Source organism: Thalassophryne amazonica, chromosome 23 (assembly GCF_902500255.1).
Source record: "Thalassophryne amazonica chromosome 23, fThaAma1.1, whole genome shotgun sequence".
In the NCBI taxonomy this organism is placed as follows: domain Eukaryota; kingdom Metazoa; phylum Chordata; class Actinopteri; order Batrachoidiformes; family Batrachoididae; genus Thalassophryne; species Thalassophryne amazonica.
The window spans coordinates 26,262,700-26,283,943 of NC_047125.1; the positions used below are offsets into that span (position 1 = coordinate 26,262,700).

General features: G+C 42.6%; 1 protein-coding gene across 3 annotated transcripts in view; it reads left to right on the top strand.

Annotated features, from left to right (window-relative positions):
- Positions 1-8,088, top strand: part of LOC117505355 (neurexin-1-beta-like) — a 513,547-nt gene extending 505,459 nt beyond the window's left edge. For all 3 annotated transcript variants that reach the window (XM_034164999.1, XM_034164998.1, XM_034164997.1), the window contains one exon: positions 5,121-8,088. In XM_034164999.1, the coding sequence (XP_034020890.1) occupies positions 5,121-6,001 (881 nt within the window). In that variant the 3' untranslated portion in view covers positions 6,002-8,088. The remainder of the gene's footprint in view (positions 1-5,120) is intronic.
- Positions 8,089-21,244: the final 13,156 nt, after the last annotated feature.

Sequence of the window (21,244 nt, forward strand, 5' to 3'; positions counted from 1 at the left end):
AGCCAACTTCAAGCGGTCATTTGTAGAACTACCGGTTTTGGGACATCCACATTGGCTTCATTTTTCAGCACAGGAAGTTACTGCTTGGCTAACACAAATAAAAAAAACAAACAAACAAAAAAAAAAAACACCCTCAATGGAGATATTTAATAAATACTTTGTGTTTAACACTTAAATAAGCCCTCGGTATCTTCCTATGTCTCATTTGTTGTTGGTTCTTGGCAGCTTTCAGCGAAGTAGATCTCTAAAAAGGGACATTTTAGCAACATCTTGCATCACAGAACTGAACAACGAGCGCTGCATACAGAGAAAACGGCGGGAATGGGAGAGACTACGAGGCATCACCGATTGGTTCAGACGGCACAAAAAGCAGCCAACTGCGCTTGAGGGCTGAGGTTCAGCATTGGTTTGCGAATTCTTTGACCTCCAGGTTTTGAAGCTCTTAAAGGTTCTGAGTGTAAAGCAGAGTGACGTGGCTCGTTTGTTTGAAACCTTTACTTTTATCCAACATGACTGAATCTCTAATCAAAGGCACTATGTTTGAAACAGTGAATCATTTCTTATTTTCATGTGTCAAATGTTTCAAAACAGTGAATCTTTTTTAAACAATTCATTATATTTGGAGCATTTCAGAACAATTTTCTTTTCTGAAAAAAATTGTTTTATTTGGTGATTTGAGTTTCTTGAAACATTCATTACTTGAATCAGTTGTTAGATTCACAGTTTCAACAATTTCAGAAGAATAATTAATTGCCAAACAGTATCATTTCCTGTTTTGTTTGAGCATTTTAAAAAAGTGAATTATTATCTGAAGGTAATTTAATTCACTGTTTTGAACAATTTGAAAATTTAACACTTTAAAAAAAAAGACTTTTATGGTTCCAAGTGTTTTGATCAGTGATTCATTCTCTGATGCAATTGGCTCTTCACATTTCAAGCTTTTTGAAACAGTCTAATGCAACTCTTTCATTTACTGTCTTAACATTTGGAAAAAGTGCCTTTTGTGAAGGAGTACAATTACTGTTTAATTTTTTGTGAATTGTAAATCAATGACAGAAGCAATTGATAATTTGCTGTTTTTAGCAACTTGACAAATCAAATATTTTATGAAGTCAGTTTATTTACTGTTTCGGACATTTCACAATAATAATACTTTCTTTGAAGCAATTTTTTACTAATTGGTTTCATTACTATTTAAATTTTTTGTATTATTTTTGATCAGTTTATTAATTTAAACATCTGCTTTTGAAAATTTGTAACTGAATCATGATTTAAACGTCATTTTATGAAACAGTCGGTTTAATTACAATTTAGAGCAGCTTGAAACAATAATTCAACTAAAACAATGAAGGTAGCAAGTTGCTTCATTTACTGTTTTAAGCACTTTAACAAAATGAATCATTTTATGTTTGAAACAGTTTCAAGGTTTCAAAAACCTGTTTGAGCTAAAATCTTCTTGATACGTCTACAGTATGGTGTCGTGACGGATATCAAATTAAAGTGTTTTACTGTAACCGCACATAATTTATGTTTCTCAGCAGATGGCTGTCATCGCAGAGAAGCAGCAGATATAAAACTTTAAATTTCACACCGAGGTCAAAAAAGCATGTTTTTAATAGACCTCCTTCAACTTATTTCTTACTTCTTCTTCCAAATAAGTACAGATCAACGTTCTTTGTTCCATAAATACGCCGGCTCTCAGAACTTGGAGGTGAAATGCAGCCCTCAAATGCAGAAAACAAACTGAGAACTACCTTGTGCGTTGCCATGGCAACCAGGCTTTCCAGCAATGTGCTGAAATAAGACGTTAGCAGAGGGTTTGAAGAATTACAGGTGTTCTTCTACTATATGAGGCCTGTTTCTCTGAAATGTTTTCTGATGTTAAATTACTTTCTTTTCCACCAAAGCCTTTGCTATAACTTTGAAAGAAAATGTGTGCCATAGCTAGCAAAGTTTGAGACAGGGGCTCGACCGCGGCGGAAATTGTCCTAACCCAAAAACCTCCCTTTGTGTTTCCCCTCATTATTCCCTTATTGATCCAATTCACCTCTCAATGAGTCACGCTGATTTACCTCATTGAATAAACAGAGATGCATCGTGATTTTTATGCTACTGCTGTTAGGAGTTTAACTATCTCTTGCTACCTGCCATTTTCCTCCTCCCTGACATGTTTTGTTTTTTGTTTCCTTAACTGTAACATGCACAGTTGCCAGAGTAGAAACTGTCATGACAAATGCAGTGTTTAAACTGTTACTAATATTCTGCTTTGTTCTGTTAGCTTTCTCCCAGAAGGGTTGTTGCTCTGTTACTTAGCTAGGTTAGCTGAGGTATCAACAAGGTGCAGCTAGCCTATTTGTCAGGGGGTTTAAACCTCAGATACTTGTGAAGTCGGCCAGTGTGCCGAGGGGAAGGACGGTGTGTAACCAGAAATTACATGTAAAATCTAAAATTCTAAGTCTTGTTGCATAATTAAAAGGGTCCTATTAAACACATTTTCAGCAAGCTAACATTGCCACATATACTGAAACCAAATGTTGAAGGGCAAGTTTACTTTTTTACAATTTTGGTTATATTAAAACATTTGAAAGTTCTAAACAAACCCGTTTGACAACTACTTTGTATAAGAGAAATCCCTTTTTCTGCAAATGGTTGAAAAGGAAATTCATAGATGGATGGGATGTTAGCAGTAGAACTATAAATGAACTCAAACCTTTTTTCTCCTAATCAAATTGCATAGTGTAGTCATTAATGCGTTCTTGGTGTGCCTTCCCACTAGAAGGTCCTTTGCAGGAGGATGTGTCCAAGTCTTTAGATGCCTGGTCCTTCTGGCTTGACTCCAAGGTCATGAGACCTGGACAATGACCTATGATTAAAGTAGATGATTGGATATTTTGAATGCTTTGATTACTTTGAGGAAACCTAAACCACTGATTCAGGAATGGGCAATTTTTGGGTATCCAGCACCTTTGTTCATTTCTTCACCTTGGGAACTTCCCCTGAAAGGTGATTTTTCCAGCCATTTCTCAGGTTGAGATAAGTCCCTGCTCTGTAGGCAGATACGGCTCGATGCTGATTGTAGAGATACCCACAAATGCTAATTGGTTGTTAATTCATGCAAGGGAAGATGATAATATTAGGTGCCAAGTCACACTAGCGAAACGAGAGCAAGAGCAGAACAGGTGGACCAATGAGGAGGAACAGGCATTGTTGACTTTCTTCTGGAAATACAAGGTCCAGAGAGGATTCAAGTCCTCATGGAGGAATGAGACTATCTACATTGCTCAGTTAGTCTTTACCGCAATGGAGGCACATTGGCTGAGAAAGTCAATTACAGTGTCAGTCCTGGAAATGTTCCTGAAGTTGTGGAAGTAAACAGAGTTTCGGCAATGGAAATGGACCTCTAGGGAGTGGAGCATTTTTTGAGGGAGTGAGGGAGTGGAACATTTTTTGACTCATGAAGACCTCATTAACTGGTCTTCATTAGCAACTTTATTCTGGTCTACCCATTAATATCTACCTGCTGATTCTCAGAGTCCTCTTGGAATAGATAATCCATCATTCCCAACAATCAACACCTGCTTTGCAATGATTTTAGGAAGTTGAACACAGAAGTGTAACTATTATCCAAAAAATGTTGTGGACGCAAGGTACTAGAAAAGTCCAAGGGGATGCTCTCGATTCACCTGGCTGTGGTAGATCAATGGCTACTTTTGAGAAAAGGGGAAGGGGAAGGTTGCCATCTAGGACCCGTGATGGTTCCGCAGGTATGGTGAATGTCTCATAACATGTTTGCCAGTGTTTTTTTCGTAAGAAACAAACAAAAAAAATCAGTGTTGTTGACAGACTGCCCTCTAGTGGATTTTTTGGTGATTTCACAGCAACAACATTTAGAAGCCGTTTCTGAGAATAGGTCTAAATTATAACACAGCGGCACGGGTTTAAACTCCTTGTAAACCTTTAAGCTAAGCAACAGAGCAACAGCCCATGTTTGACACTTAAACCCTGCCGAGGTCAAAGTCCCTGGAAAGGATTCCTACTGAGTGAATGCTACATTTTACAAATTCCATGATTACAAATGCAATAATATGTATTGATTCTGGGTGTTCATTGGCACAAGCAAATTTCTGGCTCATTAAGTTTGCTTTTTAACTGTTAACTTGTGCCGGTTGCTGTTTGGACATACATCACTGTTGATCTATGGTGTTGGGGGGGTATTCGGGAGCATATAGAAGAAAATAAGCAGTGGTGTTTAATATTCTGTCTCTCGGCGTACTCTAGTGTGCACTGAGAGTTTGTGATGGAAATTCGGGGCATCAGTGTTTGGCAGCCTCTCCTATGGGTTTGCATACAGATTAAGCCAATTAGAAATGTGCCAAAGGAACCACTGCACCCAAAGGGGCAAACGAGACTGAGCCAATTCTTCATGGGAATATGTTGGGGTGGGGGTGCTGGGTGGGGATGTAATAATACAAGAATATTTTTGTTCATTATGGTCATTTGGCACCCAGCAAAGAGATGAAAGAAGGGGAAGAGAGGAAACTTAACGGGGTGGGGGAAGTTGTTTATCACTCTCCAAGAACAATCTTACACAGCTTTCTTTTTGTAATTTTTTTTTTCATGCAAAAATCATGCGGCCAATTTGTTGATGTAAGTGACCTGAACCTCGTGGTTTGCATCTTATTTCAACAATCACAGCAGAAACACCTCAGACGTAGGGCAGTAAGCTTAGGAGAGCTTAGACAGTCATGAGTGAAGACTAGACTGTGTATTGCAGTAGATTATAAGTTGTTCAGTGTAATTTTAATTTTATCTTGTTTTTAGTGAAATAACCAGTATCACATGCAGCCTAGGGCAACAGATCAGCCAGGACTAGGTGTAGGATTGATTGTTTTGTTACACCATCTTGTATTATAGTTCATTTGGTAAGACAGTCAGTATATTGATTGACTTTTGACTAGAGAAGACTAACCTTATATAACTAACCTCATGTTAAGTTTTAGTGCTGTTCTAATACTGGTGTTGCTGTGTTTATTGATTTGTTTTCTTTTTTCTGGAAGGACGTTCTTCTCTCATGTGGTCTTTAACATTCTTCTCCCTCCGTTGTCTCTTTCTTGTCCTAGGAGGTGAATTAGTCTTGCCGATAATAACAGTGGACTCCCTAGACCCCCCGTCAATCGCCACCCGCTACCCAGTAATCCCTCTGCCCCCCACCACCTACCGCCCTTTCCTCACCCTTCTTGAAACCACCAAAGAGTCCCTACCCTTGCCCAATGGCCGGCCCCCCTGCCCCTTGGACCAAGAGGACTGTGAGGAAACCATCGAGGTGTCGGCATACGGCTCAGGGGAGATGACTGAGTCGGATGATGAGGACTATTACAAAAATTCACCCCTGGTAACTGACAGGACTGTTCTCCCACCTCCACCAGCTGTTGAGGGTGGTGTCCAGAACCCTCGTGACCGACATGTCTCCCGCTTCCCCAACTCCCACCGTCCACCCCTTTCCTCTACCCCCACAGCCAACCCAGATCAGCTGAGCCCACGTATCAAACCCGCCGGCGGCGGCAGCAACAACATCCCGGCTGGAAAAATGAACACCCGGGACCAGGTGCTGCTGCCGCCGGCCCACCCTTCATCAGATCCAGGTCACCGTCGACTCCCAGGAATAACCCACCCCCCAAATTTCCCCCATGTTCCCACTCCAGATCCTACGTCTCCTGAGAGGGGCCTCCCGGGTGCCGTGGAGGTGCAGCAGTCGAGCAGTACTACGGGAATGGTGGTGGGCATAGTGGCAGCGGCGGCTCTCTGCATCCTCATCCTGCTTTACGCCATGTACAAGTACCGCAACCGAGACGAGGGCTCCTACCAAGTCGACCAGAGCCGCAACTACATCAGCAACTCAGCCACACAGAGCAATGGAGCCTTGGTGAAGGAGAAACAGCCAACCACTGCCAAGACAGTTACCAAGAACAAGAAGAACAAAGATAAAGAGTACTACGTCTGAGGGAGAGATGCCGTGACACACAGAGACAAACAGCAGCTGCACTGAGGACCGAGACAATTGCAGCAATGGGAGGATGAGAGAGAACCGGCGAGTTAACTAGTGTAGCATTAAAAAGTCACATTTTTAAAGCAGTATTGTCAGATAACCACGTTACTAGTCGATCAGAGGGAGACAGCAACTTATTCTGGATGTTGGCTCTTTGCGCCTTTCAATGTCGTTTTGATTGATGTGACATTTGTAACCATTAGCCAAAGTGTGGACTCGAGGAGAACCCTGATCTCTAAAAATACCGTGCCAACAACTGCGTACCAAGTACTGATAAAACAACGATTTATGGGTTAGCTTGTTTAATATCTGAAGTACTGTAGGACAGTGCCCCATCAGTATTTGTGTCGGGGTCCAGACGCCATTCTGAGGCTAGCTTGTGGTGTAGGTCATCGCCTTTGACAGTATCAACGCCAATCTCCAATAGGAGGTTACTACTGACATCTTTTATTGACATCTGTCTGTAAAATCTATATACTGCCATTTTACAGAAACACCGATAAATCCGCCGTGGCAAATGCACAATATCGCTAATCTCGGCAGATCTCTCTCTTCCTCCCATTGGCTTGTGCACTCTGTTTCTCTCCATGTCCACGGTGCTCAGCGGCTGATGCAACCTATCCTCTGCTGTGTTTCAAGCATGTAGTATTCATTAACACAAAAGAAATTTTTACTTTCTTGTGGAGTTTTTAAAAAAATCAACAACAGCAAAATATGACGATGACTGATGACCATAACGTTTAAAACGTAGCAACTATGTGAGATAACTACCGCTCCGAATTAACGGATGCCAATTTGTGCATTTAGCCGCCAAAACGTCGACGCCAAAACACACTTTGGCCGCTCTTTGTTCCAGCAGTTCTTTGTCATGTGTTTTGGTGGAGCTATGACGCGCCCCCTAGTGGGCCAGGAGGGAAACTGCTCCATTCTTATGGTTACTAATCACAGAAAAAAAATCTCCAGCAAACAGGAACTGTGTTCAATATAATTATAAATATATGTATAGACGTTGGAGAAATCTATGGACCTATTCGTGAGCGAGCGCAAACGTAAGAGTTCGCTGACGCGCGCTCACACATCAGTGAGCGGCAAAGAGGGACGTTGGAATTTTTGAGGTCAGCCCAGTTCTACCATCCAAAACGGTGTTCCCTAAAACCTCGCTGACCGCCTCTACTCCCCCACCATCAACAGTACGGTTGACGCAATGCCTTGGTCCAAGACTCAACCGCGTTGGTTTGCTCTTTCATTTCCCATTCTTTATTTTTTCTGGAGAACTGAAACACTTTTTGGGAAATTCACAATCCATCCTTGCTGGAGTTCCACTGTGGAGAAAGAGAGATACCTTGCAGCGGAATAAGCGACTGTCCTTTGGAACCTCTCTAGCCTGACTGGACTGACGGCAGCCAATGGGCACTCCAAACTTTTCTCTTTTTTTTTAGATGCGCGGAAAGGAGAGATGAACCGCAGTTCCTTGGAAGATGTACAACAGAACTCTAGTATTCTAATTTCCTCAACTATAAAAAAAAACAAAAAACAAAACGAAAACCGTACCATGAAAAGAAAACTCCTGAAAAAAAGTTTGTGAAATGTCTAAATATTTGAATCTCATCCCATTACTCGGAGAGATGTGTTTTCCCTGCAATCATTCCTGTCTGAGAAGAAGAAGAAGAAAAAAGTACAACTGTTCCAAGAAATTAAAATTTCTATGTATTTGCTTTTCGTAATTGAGAAAATGTGATTTGGGTTTAGGACATGAAACCGCGTATCCTCAATGATTCCGTCCTCGATCTGTCCATCCGGAACTATTTTTTTATATCGATTACTGACTATATGGTTCGAGCCAAACAGGCGGCCATTTCACTTTATGGCCTCCGTGGATCCACCGTCCTGCCATGTTTGTCTGGTTTCTCTTTCTCCATTCCAAACATATTCCTCCCAGTATCTTCCTGTTCTTTCTAAATGTTATTGTAAAGTGTTCCAGTGAGATGACTCTAAATATGTGTACATTAACAGAGGGAATACACTTGGTTATATACTTCTTACACCCCGTGTTGTGTGGTCTGTTTTCTGTCTCTTTGTCTTTGTGGTCTATTTTGAATAACTGGGCATAATTCGGAATCAGTACTGACTTGTCAGGATTGATGTAATCCCCGGAAAACTAGGCCTATATTGTCATCCATACAGGGAATGTAATATATTGAAAGATGACAAGTCTATAAATAAGAATAATCTGTCATCACTCTGTTTTTTAGATGGTTTCCGGCAGTCATGTACAAATAATTCTTTTTTTTTTTTTTTCAAATTTAAATTTTTTATTTCATAATTGCTTATGTTTGTTACAACCCTTCTTTGATTGGTTGAATTGATGAAGTAGGTTTTGAAGGATTCTGCAAAGCCTAGTGCATCAAGCTTAATGCAACATGTTCAGCAGTGGCCAAGGAAGAACCCATTCAAATTTGGTGTGGATCCCCATCGGTGGGAGGATCAAAGAACACCAAATCAGGATCAAAGGTCAGTGATGAGATTCAAAGTTCAACTGACTGCAATGAATGCTCAGAGTTTAAACCATAGCTTAGACCATATTCAAAGGTCAACAAAAATTAAAGTTTAACAAAAAAGGTCAAAGCCTTATGATGAGGATCAAAGGTCAGTGATCTGAATCAAAGTTTAAGTGATTACAAAGTCAATGTTCATGCGAAAAAGTTAAGTTCAAAGGATAAACAATATTAAAAGTTAATCACAAAAAAGCTCAGTGCTCAGATTTAAAAGTCAGTAAATCACAGTCTCAAAAGGAATAAAGTTTATTGATCAGGAACAAACTTAGTGATCAGGATCAAAGCTTCATGACATTGATCAAAGTTCAAGGAATCACAATCAAGGGTCAGTGTTCAGGTTAAAATGTCAACAATCAGGGTCAAAGCTTAGTGTTCAGCAAACAAGATCAAAAGTTTAACAATCTGTATCACAGCTTAGTGATGAGGATCAAAGTTTTGTGATCAGGATCAAAGGTCAGTGAGGAATAAGAATGCTTGGACATTTTAGCTCAGATTTTCCTTTTTTCCTTCTTTTTTTGGCTACACTATGATGGAAAATAAACGTTGTACATTTTAATCAAACAAATCTGGGGCATGTAAAACATTTGCACAATCATGTACATTAAACTACCACTCAATCCTTTCATTACAAATCTTAATGTAAGATGCTGATGTTGCAGATTATGTATTTTTCATGCTGTGTAACCAGGTTTTAAAAACAAAAAACAGTGATCATATTCCAGACCAGATGGGGCAATAATGGACAAATTCATTGTCTAACCACTGCCATGAATTATAATGAAGAAGAACCACATCCAGCTCCTGGACCACACCACGCGGGGTTTTTGGATCCTTTTTCCTGCAGAGGGCAGCATTACACTCTACACAACAGTTTGCTGGTAATTTATTAGAAGAAGAAGACAGCTTGTATGCTAGTGGAGTGCAGCTGTGTCAAACTGGAATAAGGCTAAGGTAAGCCTCTGCTTATGTCATCTGTCATTTTAAAAGGTTTCTTTACATTTACTGAGGTAAAAGGGTTATTTTCACCTGTTGATTGGGGACAGAATGTGGTTTATTTTGAGGTTTTTAGCTGGGCTTTCTCTGGGCTGTTTCACAATCAGGGTACATAAGTGGATTTTAAAGATAAAGTTTGGTTTAATGGCGAGGTGGAAGTGATCAACAAAGTTTAGTTTGCCATACATTGATGATTACTACTGGTCTATCAGCAGCAATGGTCATTTGGTTTATCCCCGTTTGTTTACCGGCAGAACTCTAATTATACCAGATTTTTCAAAATATCTGTCATTTCCATGATGTCTAATTTTGATGGGCTTCCAGAACTATTATTTATTTAGTAGGTAACCACTAAATTGGCTAATTTCCCTAACAAAGCCTGCTGTATAACAATATAACAGCCAGGATCATTGCCTAGTGGGGAAACGACTTGATACAGGCATTGAAAAATAAAATATCTATTAAAAAAATGTCCTCTCTGGAAATAAATAGTATCAGTGTTGTGTGAATAATAATTTTTTGTTTGAAATAGGTAATCACTACCCGTGATACCACAAAATGATGTGTACATAATTCACTCAAATGGCTTTAATATTGGGGTGTAACTCTCCGTCTGTCAAAAACTGTCCTCTCCAGAAATGTTTATAGTCCATCACTATTTGAGAATGTAGAAACATGATAGTAGTTGTACACTCTGAGTACATACTTACCATCAACTGTATTTAGTAGATTGTACATATGGGTACTTTGCACTAATCTTATCATTTACACAAGCCCTCTCCGGAAAGGTTGTACTTATTTTCAGTCTTGAAATAAATATATATGCAAAACATCTGACAGGTCTGAAACTTTTGGTATTTAAGTCAGCAGTTAGATATGGACGAATAACTTGAGCAAAGTAACCACTTTGATTTTTTTTTTGGTGCCAGTTTCACGTACCCATGTACCCTGATTGTGAAACAGCCCCTCTATAGGGTTTCCGTGGTATAGCTCATTCAATACTGGACCAATTAAAATGTCTTTTTTTCCGAGTGAAAAGTTAAAAACTTCTAGAGTGCTCTTTTACATTTGTTTCTTTTTAAATTCTCTTTGGTCGAATAGCGATTTAATTCTTGGACAGCAAAAATGTAGCTGAGTGAGTTAAGTCAAAACGTTTAGTAATAATTTTTTGATACTTCATGCTTTACTTACAAATATTGTGTATGAACAATTTTACATCCGGAGCCAAAAAGTGTCTTTTTAATTTACCATGTTTCGTCTTTTTTGGGGGGTAGTTGTGCAATGATTCATGGGATTGTTTGGGAAGAAGGCAGCCTTTGAAATGGGACGGCCTATTTATGACATAAACGTCCGACAATTACAGCCTTCGAAGCGCGCAGCCGCTGAATTAGGACACAACCTGTGACCACAATTAAAGTGTAAAACAAATTGGTGTTATTGCGGTGTGATGTAGCAACAGGGCTGGCCTATAAAGGGGGGTAAAAAAATTTTTTTTTTTCTGCCACTAGATGTCACACTAGCTCTACATTTCAAGACCAAAACAATGCTGTCATCCATCCTTCCCAATGTCTCACTGCAGACCGCAGTGAGACAGTGCATTGATTTATATCTCAGCTTTTGATGATTATACAATTGCGCGGGCTGTGCGATTAATCATGGAGACCCACATGTCATCCATTGGTGGCCTCCTGTGGTGCTCGGCGGTCTGTGCACAGCGCGTATTGCACACGGGGGCAGCAGGAGCGCTGCTGGAGATATTAAATTTAGTAGAATTTTTCTCTGTGGATCAGAATCTCAGCCACTTACAACAAAAGACTCTGTTTCCAACTAGTTTGTTCCTCTGCTGTCTGTGATAAATGTGAGCCAGTCAGTATTTCCGGCCTCCATATACCCCAAAGATGATTCCATTTTTTTTAATAGCGCTTCCTCTGCAGAATCCACAACACTGAGACATGATTAGCCGCTGAATCTGGATCAGAGGCGAGTGTAACGTTTGTGCTGTGGCCTCTGCCGTTTCCTCCAGGTTTCATCATCCATCTGATATATATATTTTTTCAACCTGTAGCTGTTTTTGCTCTCCGCACACAGCATGCACATATTCATTGATCACCCCGTGATCAGCCTCGGAGGCTAAACCTCGTGACCTCCTCGGCCATCCGCCAATCAACCGCCCTCCATCAGGCTAGAAAATGATTGCAGACCCAAGATATGGAGGATATAAATTAATCTTCCATTCGTCTCGCAGGAGTTTAGAGGGCGCTGCCTGTGACCTAATTTTTTCCTCTGTGAAGTCCAGGAAAAGTGAAAATAAGCCTTCGCCGCAAAATTACGCAACATCAAATTATGTCACAACAAAGATGTTTGGAAGTTAGGTTACTGTATTTTCCTGAGTATAACTTGCACTTTTTTCTTTACGTGGAACTCAGTTTTTAACAGCAAAACACAGCAAACACGGTAGCACATGTGCACTCATCAGTCTGCGCTGTTACTTAACATCAGAACTTTTAAATTCCAAAATACCCAGGAGTCAACAGCATTTTTTAAAAAATAAAGCGTGTTGATTCTCAGGAATAAACGCACTTAACGTAGTTCTTTTTTATTCATTATGTAAGTCGCACCTGAGCTTAACCCTGCTACAAGCTACAAGCGACGGAGGCAAAGCAATGCTGGCATTAATTGTTCGTCAGAGTGAGCATTTACAGCGACAACAGATGGAGCCAAAATACACTATAAGTCTATTTTATGTAAATACTGAGTGATGCGACATGGCGACTGCAAATCCAATTAAAAGGCAGCATGACGTCAGGTGACTGATTGTTTGAACAAAATAAACCAAAATGGCAAAAATGCTGCTGAACAGCTTATTTGTGTATCAATCCTAATATGCACGCTAACTAGCAATACAGGAACGTCACTGTGAAAGATGTTAGACGCAAAGAAATCAAGCGAACTTAAGTGCCGTTCAGCAGACGAGCATAGAAGAAAAACTCATCGTGAGAGTGTCGGGTTTTCCCATCCTTTATAATCTGTCACGCCCTGGGAACGCCCATCAAGCAACAAATGCCAACTGCTGGTTGCCCTCATTTGTTGCTAATGTGACCGTAGGGTTCGGAAATCTCAGGAATTATACAGTAATCTCCCAACCCTTGTGCATGAATTCGTAGGGCACCGAGCTTCAACCTGTTTTTTTTTTTTTTTTGGTCAAAACAATGAGGACTCAAACGTCAGCGAGTACCCCGATACTGGTCCTTTTTCCCCCACGAATTTGTGATCCTTCAGGACAGATTTCATGCTCGTCTGCAGTATTTTTGCCCAATGGCACAGGGGACTAGTAATTTTAACATCCATCATTTTGGGCCCAGATTTTGTCAGATTCTTTCTGATGATTATAAGTATTGTCAGTGGTTAAATCCTTAAAATCGTTTAAACCGCCCATTATAGAGTTTTCGCTCCATACGCACCTGTCAGTCGGAGTTTGTAGCCCCTTTAGTGAAAATGTCAACACTTCCCAACATGGCACAGTGGGAGCGCATGTCTGATCACTGCTTCTCGCCAAGACGCTCAGTCGGTTGTTGCTATTGCCTGATTACATTAGCGCTGATTCGGAATCTGCTCAGTCACTGGGGTGGCGGGGGTCCACCAGGCAAACAGAATCTCTGGGCACTCTTTTCTGCATTTACCGTACTGTTTTCTTCTCCTTTGGTTTTCCTCTGGCCTGCCCTCCTCCCCTCCTCGCTTTCTCGCGGATGCGTCACGGTATTTACACTAATTGACAGCACCTCTTGGGCACGACACAAATAGAGCCTCAATTTACAAGTCAAATATGTACAAGGAGCATAGCGCGGATGGAAGGGAGCCAGGCGGAGCTGCAAATGCAGCAGAAAGGGGCTGAAGCATGTGGGAGGGAGCCGGGAAAAAAAGTATTCAAGATGGTCCGTGGCAGCTGAAAGTGGGGCAGTGAGGGAGCGGAAGATGAGTTGAGCCGCACGCAGGCGCAACAAATGCGCCACCGTGTGCACCGCATGGCTGCTTTGCATTGTCAGGATACATGAATGTGTTTGAGTGAACACGTGGACGTGGATGCATTCATGTGGAAGTAAGTATGCAAAGCGCGGGCGCCCCCCGTGCGCCAACGCATTCAGCACGTGTGCGTCTGAGGAAGACGTCGTCACTGTGGAGAAAAATCCAAACTGTCACCGTTACGTGACGCTTATCGGACAACCTGGAGGGAGGGGTCGTACATGAAGACTGATAAATCACTCGGCTCGGAGAGGGTTTGATGCAGGCACCTACCCCTCCATCCTGTTCTCTGTATTTTCCAAGCCCACGCATTCCCTACTTTACTGTTTTTGCTGAGTTGCTATAGCAACATTGTCCTTATGTTTGTGTGTTTGTTGAATGTAAAGTCAACATCTAGGCGTGCGCAGAGAGCGCGGTCTGTACCGACTCCCAAAACATCTGTCACCCTTCACCTGGCTTTGCAGCAAACTCAACTCCCAACCCCCTGCGCGACAGATTTACGTCCTTTTGGTCCTCACTATGGGCTGTATTAAAAAATACAAAATTGAGGTGGTGGGTGCAGGTTAGGTGGATTGAAAACTTGTAATTATCCGTAGGTGCGACAGACCGGCGTCCGGTTCAGGGTGTACCCCGCCTCCCGCCCTATGACTGCTGGGATAGACTCCAGCCCCCCATGACCCGCTCTTAGATAAGTGATGGAAGATGAGTGTGTGAGTGGTGGTGTTGGGGGGTGGGGCTTCATTATAGAAAACACCAATTAATGTGCTGTGAAGTGGCAGCGGACTGACCTCGCCGCCTCCGAGGGTACTGTACCTGCACTTCAGCTCGGTCGGGATCTACTCATTACAACTCTGTGCTCTCTCCGAGGTAACAAGTGTTTACCCACCTGCCTGTGGAAGGCAGCATTAATGCAAGCTGGGACACGCCATTTTCCTCAAAAAAAATAAACATTTATGACAGCTGATTCTATTTCAGTTGAGATTTAGGGCTTAATTTTATGTGGCACTCGAGAATGAAATGTGCTCTGGATATTTGACGGACACGTCTGTCTGATAGCCAACCAAACACCAACTTTACCTCGGCCTCTGTGGCAGGTGTGTGAGTGAAAGAGTGCTGCGTTAAATTTTTCATCTGGACAGATTTGAATCTTGAGACACTTACTGATTTTTAACCAATTTATGAGGCGTCCTTGCATCCTTTGTGCTAGGTGTTGTCGGCGGATCCTTCGATACCTCTAGAATGACTTTGTATTAAATGGGTTCTTCTTCTGAGGGAATGCCAGGTTTGAAATTTTGGCCAAGATGCGCATTTCTCTTGGCAGATACCTCAACGTTGAGGATGTTAGCAGACGGAGAAGGCTGAGGATCAACCACATTTCGCCGATGGACCGGTTGTCTCCCTAGGTGGTTGCCGTGGACCCAAGACATTCCCATAGTGTGGTGGACATAGTGTGGCAGCACCAGCCCATTCTCCTAGACCTGACCTCACTGGAAGTTGAGGAGACAACCTTTTTATGCTTCTCCTTCGCTGCAGGCGACAATGGACAATGGCGCCCTCTATATCCCCAATATCAAAGCATTGAGCCTTAAATTTGGACTTGGCCTGTGACCTTGACACAGTTTTACCTTTTGGTTGATACTCAGCCTTTCCACCAAGTTTGGTCCAAATCAGATTTAAAAACTGACTGGCACTACCACCATGCGCAGGCGTAGTCATCCGGTTGCCTAAATCCCCGGATTAGTATGGAAAGCATGAGACTAGGTTACCACATCTTTACAAGCATTCAGTGCCTGATATCTTCAGCTCACGTTTCCAAAATTTGTCGCGATTGTGTCAATAAAGGGCTGCGTTTGAATAAAATGAAAATGCATCAGCAACATGAACTGAAGCGAATGATTAAATTCCAACGCCTAATGTGGCCGGTAAAGTACGTGCTCAGGCCTGCCACAATCAGTTAGACTTTAAAAAATGAAAGCTGTCGCTTGATGCTTTGCTGCTTTGAGCGATCAGCGTAGCATTTTCTACAGCTCACAGTCAGAGCCCCATTTACTGCCAAGACGCTCGTCTCTTTCTCTGACACCGCTGTCTGCTGTCGACTGTCCTTAAACGTAGGTGAATTTGGCTGCGAGCGTCCTCCGGCATTGATTTAATTAGGATTAGGTGAATTATCGCAAAGATTCATGTAGCACATTAAAACTGAAAGCTTCAGTGCCTGTGATTCTTTGTGGCTGCAAAAGAACGGTGCTGGTATTCCAAAAAAATAGTGCAGCCTGGCCCAAAAGTATTTCGACAGCAGACATACATGATCCAATAACATTTCCAAGTCAATGAATATGTTTGGACTAAATTTGGCAACCAAGTCAAATCAGATCTGGGAAAATGCGCTGGTGCCGTACTTTGACACCATGGAACTGCACTGGGTCCTGGAAAACAACTGGTCCATTTCCACAACTTGAAAATAACCATCTTGCAGTTCCTTGAATGGCCACATGAGGTTGGCTCCAAAAGGGACTCACTCCCCATCAACCCCACAGATGCACCCCGTAGACTCCATAGACGCTCCCCATAGACACCCCCATAGACGCACCCCATAGATGCCCCTCATAGACCCCATAGACACTCCCCATAGACCCCATAGATGCCCCCATAGACACTCCCCATAGACCCTATAGACGCCCCCACAGACACTCCCCATAAACCCCATAGACTCCCCCATTTATGCCTCCATAGACGCCTCCCATAGATGCCCCCATAGACACTCCCCATAGACCCCATAGACGTCCCCATAGACACTCCTCATAGACCCCATAGACGCCCCCCATAGATGCCCCCATAGACACTCCCCATAGACCCCATAGACCCCCCCATAGACACTCCTCATAGACCCCATAGACGCCCCCCATAGATGCCCCCATAGACACTCCCCATAGACCCCATAGACCCCCCCATAGACACTCCTCATAGACCCCATAGACGCCCCCCATAGATGCCCCCAATAGACACTCCCCATAGACCCCATAGACGCTCCCCATAGACCCCATAGACACTCCCCATAGGCGCTCCCAGTAGACCCCATAGACGACATAGACGCTCCCAGTAGACCCCATAGATGCTCCCTATAGATGCCCCTCATAGATGCTCCCAGTAGACCCCATAGATACCCCCATAGACCCCATACACTCTCCCCAGCTTTTGAATAGAAATATGTTTACAGCCTGATACCAAAGTGTTTTGGTCTCTATGGCTAGTTTCCCCTCTTTGACAGGTCTACAGGAGTGAATTGGGATTATTACTCATCAATTTAAGATATTTTAAGCCATAAAGTTGTTAATAATTGGGGGCATGGTCGCTTTTAAGTGACAAGCCATGTGTGGCAGTGAGTTGAGTCCAGAGCTCCACGTAACAGGAAGACAGAGGACAGGAAGGAGAGGAGCAGTTGTAGCCAGTAAGTCTGTAGTTATGGTATATATATATATATATATATATATATATATATATATATATAAAATATAAAAATTACTTTTTGCAAATTGTTTTCTTACTTCTACTTTTGATGCCCTGTGTGCTTCTTAACCTGTGTGCTACTGCCCAATGCTGCTGGACACTCGATTCCCCTGTGGGAGTCTTCCCAAGGTATTAATAAAGATCTGTCTAATCTAGCAGAGACGGTTAACTAGGACATTTAGTTAGACAATTATTGAATAGTCACATTATTTAATATTCATTGACTGGTGATTGCATAATGCATATTCATATTCTTGAGATAGCTTGCCAAGATTTATTATTTCATAAGTTTACACCTCTGGTGGCATCAATAATAAACTCCAGTGCAGAGATGATGATGATAATAATAATAAAAAAAAAAAAACTTTGAAGTTGCACTGCTCCAACTAATAATATGCCCCTGTGGGTTTTGGCCCATTTTTCCTTGTAATAAGTAACCTTTGAGTTTGTTTATTTATTTATTTGTTGTTGCAGTGAGTGCTGTGTTGTGTGATGCACAGAGGTGGGTCAGCTCATGAGGACTATATACAGCCAACAACTCCAGCAATTTATTATTTCCTAAGCGGGATGAATGGACTTCCCAGATTTCATTTGGATAAGAAATGAGTCTGGGCAAAGCAAACCAATCAGTCATCATTCCCCGGCGCTCCGGACAGCCTATGAATGAGTCTTAAGAACACCGTTTATTAAGGCCTGCGCGGCGCTGTGCAGCCCTGCTCCCTCTTAAAATGCTCAACTGCCCCACAGCTGGTCATGAATCAGGATGCAGACTCTCAGAGTCCCGGGGACGGAGTCTCAGCGAGAAAAATGAAGTGCAGCATCAGCGCTCTGCAGCCGCGCACACAACGGGTGGTGATGGCATCTTTTTTCTCATCTTTACTCTTAGTTATGTTCTTTATGGACCTTGAAAAATGTGTCGTAATGAAGATGCATCTCTCATCTTTTTCGTGCAGAAAACCCGTAGGTGGCTGTGTTGGTTAAAAGAGAGGCCCGGATCGAGCTGGATCGAGGGGATCAAAGAACAGGATTTGTCCCTCAATCTTAATTTTTTTTTATCTTGATTAGACGTAACGCAGACAGACATACAGGGGGGAAAAAGTGAAACGAAAACCTAATCTCCTTGGTGATGATCAAAAATTAGCAATCAAGACCACAGCTCATAAACAAGGATTAGCTCATTGATCAGGCTCAAAGACGAGCAGTCAGGATAAAAGGTGAGTGATCATGATTAAAGATCAGGTTCAAATTCAGTAATCAGAATCAAATGTCAATAATGAGGATCAAAGTTCAGGATCAAATATCAAAGGATAAAAGTGTCAACACTCCTTTATCAAGATTTAAAGTCAGTTAGGATCAAAGTTCATGAGCAGGATTAAAAGTCATCAGCCAGGATCACATGTCAGGAATGAGGATCGAAAGTCTGTAATGAGTATCAGCGCTCAGCAATCAGGAGCAAGCCCCAGCGATTAAGATCAAAGCTCTGAGGGGCAAATATCAGGATCGAATCAGGATTGAATCAGGATTAAAGCTGAGCATCCTGGATCAAAGCTCAGGATTAGGAATTTTAAAAAAATCAATCATATTGGATCTGAATTGAAGGTCAGCAATCAAATGTCTGCTATGAGGATCAAAACTCAGTGATCAGGATCAATGCTCAGCTATCAAGATCATATGTTAGAAATGAAGCTCAAAGATAAGGATCAGAGATCAAACCTCAGCATTCAGTATTAAAGGTCAGCAATCAGGATCAAAGCTCATGATGAGGATTAAAAATCAGAAATACTGACCGAAGTTCATCATTTGGATCAAAGCTCAGCCATCAGGATCAAAGCTCATACTCAGGATTAAAAATATGAAATGATGATCAAAGTTCATGATTGGGGTCAAAGGTCTGCAGTCAGGATGGTAGCCCAGAAATGAGGATCAAAGCACTGTAATCAGGGTAATTTTCCATATTGTCGGTCGTATAGTCAACAGTTTTGCTTGAGATTTTATGTGTTCAGTAAATGAGGGCATCTGGTTCCTTGGGCATCTTGGTTTAGAATGTCAAAAGCTGTTTTCAGAGTTTTCTCGGAAGCCATCTGCTAAGCCGGCATGTGCACAGAGAAGAGCTGAACCTCAGGCAGTCAGACATTACACTCAGTTAAGGTTTTAAGGCCCGGTGTGACGGGTGGATGACATCACTGCACCAAACTTATACAGGACAAGATCGTGATGACTGGTCGTCTTTGGTTGTCGGTCTCTTTGAAGGATCCTTGGGTACCACTGGAATAAGGTTGTGTCAAATAAGTTTACCCAGAAGGGGGTGCCCATGCTTTATCTGGCTACGGCAGATGGATGCTTACATTTGAGAGGTGGAGATGGGCCAATTGTCTGCTTGGGTGGTTGCCAGGACCCAAGATGGTGGTGTGCTGAATGTGGCAACCTGCAGTACGATCACGTGTTTCCATAACTCTAAACTCGGACTCAGACTTTGTAGGTCTTGTGTCTGGGAACAAGTGACAAATCTCCCACCCACCTCTGGGTAGAATTTGTCACTGAATGACCTCAGTAGTAAGGTCAGCTAGTCATCTTGTGGGTGTCTTGGAGTCAGTTAGAGGTCATTAAACTCAACTAATATAGTCTCCGGGACCCAAGATTGGATTTTCCACTCACTGACACCATGACCTAATAATATGCCGATCAGGCACGGTGATTACTCCCATCATCAGGCCAACCCATGTGTCATGTTTGATTAGTTTGGGCCAAAGGTTCTTGGAGATCAAGAGCCACCTGGGAAGAGCTTATGCAGTCATGAGGATGCTGGACAGAGGTGTCTTGTCCAAGTCTTTAGGGTCCTGGTGCTGCTTTTTTCTTGCTGTATGGCTGTGAGACTTGAACGTGACCTCAGGCAACCACTGGATGTCTTTGGTACTCGGTCTCTTTGGAGGATCCTTGGGTACCACTGCAATGACTTTGTGTCAAACAAGACAGACTAAGGTGACAAGTATCACATTGTGAGGGAGCATCACCTTCGACATTCTGGCCATGTGGCACATTTCTCCAGCGCATACGTCCCTGAGTGTTGGAGACCCCAGTAGCTGGAGAAAGCCAAGGGAATGTCCACTTTTGACCTGGCTGTGGCAGTTGGATGGTTATTTTAGACATGTGGGAATGGACGGGTTGTTGCCCAGGCAGACAACACGTGGCGTCATGGATGTGGCAAAGAGCAGGACCAACGCATGCCTTCAGACTTGACTTGGGAATTGACGTTGAACAGCTTTTGCCAAGAAGAAGAGGTCCAATATGGGCTCTGAGACCCAGTGAGAGCCAAGGACTCTCCCTGGGGAGGACTGTGTGCACTACAAAGTGAAGACGGCACATTTTTAATGCAGCGCATTTTCATAAAGACCTTTCGTCTGTAGTTTGTGTCAGTCATCCCTCCTCGGTGGTGTGTGGAGCGTCTCTGCAGGGAGGCTCATCAAAAGCAAGCGAGAGGAGGAAACACATGCTCAGCCTTTGACACCTTGCACTATTGATGTACAAGTCCTCCTCGGTGTGTGAGGTGATGTGACGTGAAATCAGAAGGCTGCACTCTGAACAAACAGACTGCTGCAGCAAATCTCCAAAAACACTGCCCTCTGCTGGCTGAACCGTGCCTTCGTGGATTTGCCTCTTCAGCATATTACCAATGCATCTGCACATTTGTGCGACATCAGACAACACAAACAGCAAAAGTTGAATGTGCGGTCCAGAGGTTTGGGGGTTTGGCGTTCCAGCGAATGCATTATTACAGAACTTAGAGAAAATGAGGCCTGTTATCCTTTGCTTCAGATGTCTTGCTCATCCATTATTGCACCATCGGGGACGTTTTTGTTCCAGTGTCAATTTGCTGTAAGCCAGTCTTATCAAAGCGCTGGCTTTTTTCCTGGACCTCCCTCAAAAGGACTGGCTGTGTGCGCACAAATCACACATCCGCTTGGCGCATAACCGATTTAATGCCTGAGGTTTGCCGTTTTCTAATCCGCGGGTTAGCTTGCATCATTCAAATTTGACACATCATGGGACATTTAGCTGGTTGATTAACTAACAAGGGAGCTGTAGCTCCTGCTAAATTAGTACGATAGAGGAGAAGAACAGGTATTTG